Source organism: Pediculus humanus, genomic scaffold (genome assembly GCF_000006295.1).
Source record: "Pediculus humanus corporis 1103172107512 genomic scaffold, whole genome shotgun sequence".
NCBI lineage: Eukaryota > Metazoa > Arthropoda > Insecta > Psocodea > Pediculidae > Pediculus > Pediculus humanus.
In genome coordinates, this window is record NW_002987128.1 from 286,474 (window position 1) to 288,482 (window position 2,009).

At 27.2% G+C, this 2,009-nt stretch overlaps 1 protein-coding gene across 1 annotated transcript; it reads left to right on the forward strand.

Annotated features, from left to right (window-relative positions):
- Positions 1 to 320: 320 nt before the first annotated feature.
- Positions 321 to 1,786, forward strand: Phum_PHUM165380 (uncharacterized protein; the record flags this gene model as incomplete). Its single annotated transcript, XM_002424919.1, has 2 exons — positions 321 to 624; positions 1,755 to 1,786. The coding sequence occupies 2 exons, from the start codon at positions 321 to 323 to the stop codon at positions 1,784 to 1,786; spliced, it is 336 nt and encodes a 111-aa protein (XP_002424964.1).
- Positions 1,787 to 2,009: the final 223 nt, after the last annotated feature.

Below are 2,009 nucleotides of genomic sequence, written 5' to 3' on the forward strand. Positions count from 1 at the left end.
AAACAACGTAGGCATCGATTCTAATAGCACGTTTAAGTGTTAGTTTTATTAAAACGGTGGCAAACGATGGTAATCGGTTTAAAGGTTTTTATTTTATTTTAATTTTTTTCCAGGTTTAATCGTTCGAAATGTTAAGAAAAACAATAAAATTATTATCATTAATATTTATTAATAATTATCGATAAATAATTAATTAATTTAAAAATGATTAAAAATAAAAAAAAATTAATTTTTTAATTTATTATAAATAGACGCGTGTTTCGATATAATAATAATAATAATGAATTAAACGGGGGTAAAAAGAAAGAAAAAAGAGAAAAATGTCGCCTTTAATTTTTCATACGGTTTTAACAGTTTTGTGTTTTACATCGACTATCGTGGTTTCGTTTAGTTGCGTTTGTAGTCCGTCTGAATGTGAGGACATATCAAAAGACGATTGTCCAGGTGGTGGAACCGTTTGGGATCCGTGCCGGTGCTGTAGAGTTTGCGCAAGAATCGAAGGTGAAGCATGTGGGGGACCGCACGGATTTTATGGAACGTGCGCCGATGGTTTGGATTGCATAGTTGCTTCCCATGCTTCTGGAAAACCCGTTTTAGCGGCTAATTCCGAAGGGATATGCACTCGTAAGTTTTTTTAAACTTTTTATTTATAATTTTTAATAGTAATAATAATGATGATACAAAGGAAATTAACATTTCTTTTGTATTTTCTCTTCTTTTCTCTTTTTCGTGTCTTTTCGTATAAAAAAAAAAATTCTATATCCTGTTTCCTCTTCCTCCTTTTCTCTTCTTCCCTCTCCCCTCCCCTCCCAACAACTCCTACTCCTTATGCAAACAAATGATAATAATAATAATTAAAAATATTTTTTGGTGAAATTCACTTTCTTTAACTTCTTATTAAATATTATCGTTTCGTTTATTTATTTTAGTTTTATTATTATTATTAAAAAACATAACGAAAAAAAATAAATTATTTATTTATTTATTGTAAACATTTCGTACAAATCAATAAAAAAATAAAATAAAAATTTATTAATATCATCATTTAAATATGATAAATTAGGTTCAAAGGTCTTGTGTGTCTGTGTGTTGTGGAAAAAAAAAAATTTTTTTCTCAACCTTTTTCGATAATAAAACTAAGTTTATATTGCGTGGCATATTGACTTTTTCAAACCTTTTTACCCGCTAATAAAAATAATATAACTTCAATTTTTTTTTCTTTTTCCTTTTTTTCTCTTTTTTTTTTTTCTTTTTAACTCGTTAGTTATTAAACGTAGACATTTTGTGGCGTGAAAAGGAAAAAAAAAATAATAATAATATTTATTTGTTAATAACAACAAGTGGGATTAAAAAACGAAAAAAGAAAAGTTAAATATTATTTAAAACCACGTTCGATAAAAAAATTATTTGTTTAAAATTAATAATAATAATAATAATAATAATTTTTTTATCTCTTTGTGATTTTTAATTAAAATGTTTTAATTAATTATATTTTTCCCGCCATTTTTTTTTTTTAAATTCGATGACTTTTTTTTTTTTTTTATGGAAAAATTTAAAGTTTTCGGTTCGTTTGTTATTTTATTTTATTTCCAAATTTTCACCATCTCTCTCTCTCTCTCTCTCTCTTTCTCACTCTCTCTCTGCTGTCCTTTTTCTGCAACTTTTAGTTTTTTTTATTTAATGTCTGGCAACAAAATAAATATTTTTGGGGTTTTATCCGCTGGTTTTATTTTGTGTGACGTTGAATTATAAAGACATTCAATCTTCATTTTGGCAATTAGTTTAATTTACTCGTTGTCGTCAAAATGCGAAACAAACGAACAAACTCACGCAAACACCTGACAAATATAACGAAATATAAAATCTAATTAACGAGAGGTTGTTTTTATTTCCCCCCCCCCCGCCCGCCCGAACAAAAAAAATATTTAATAAAAATTCCCGTTTCGAAATAAACGTTGGTTTTTATCATGTTTTAACTCGTGTTAAAACGTTTCGCATTCCAACCGGAA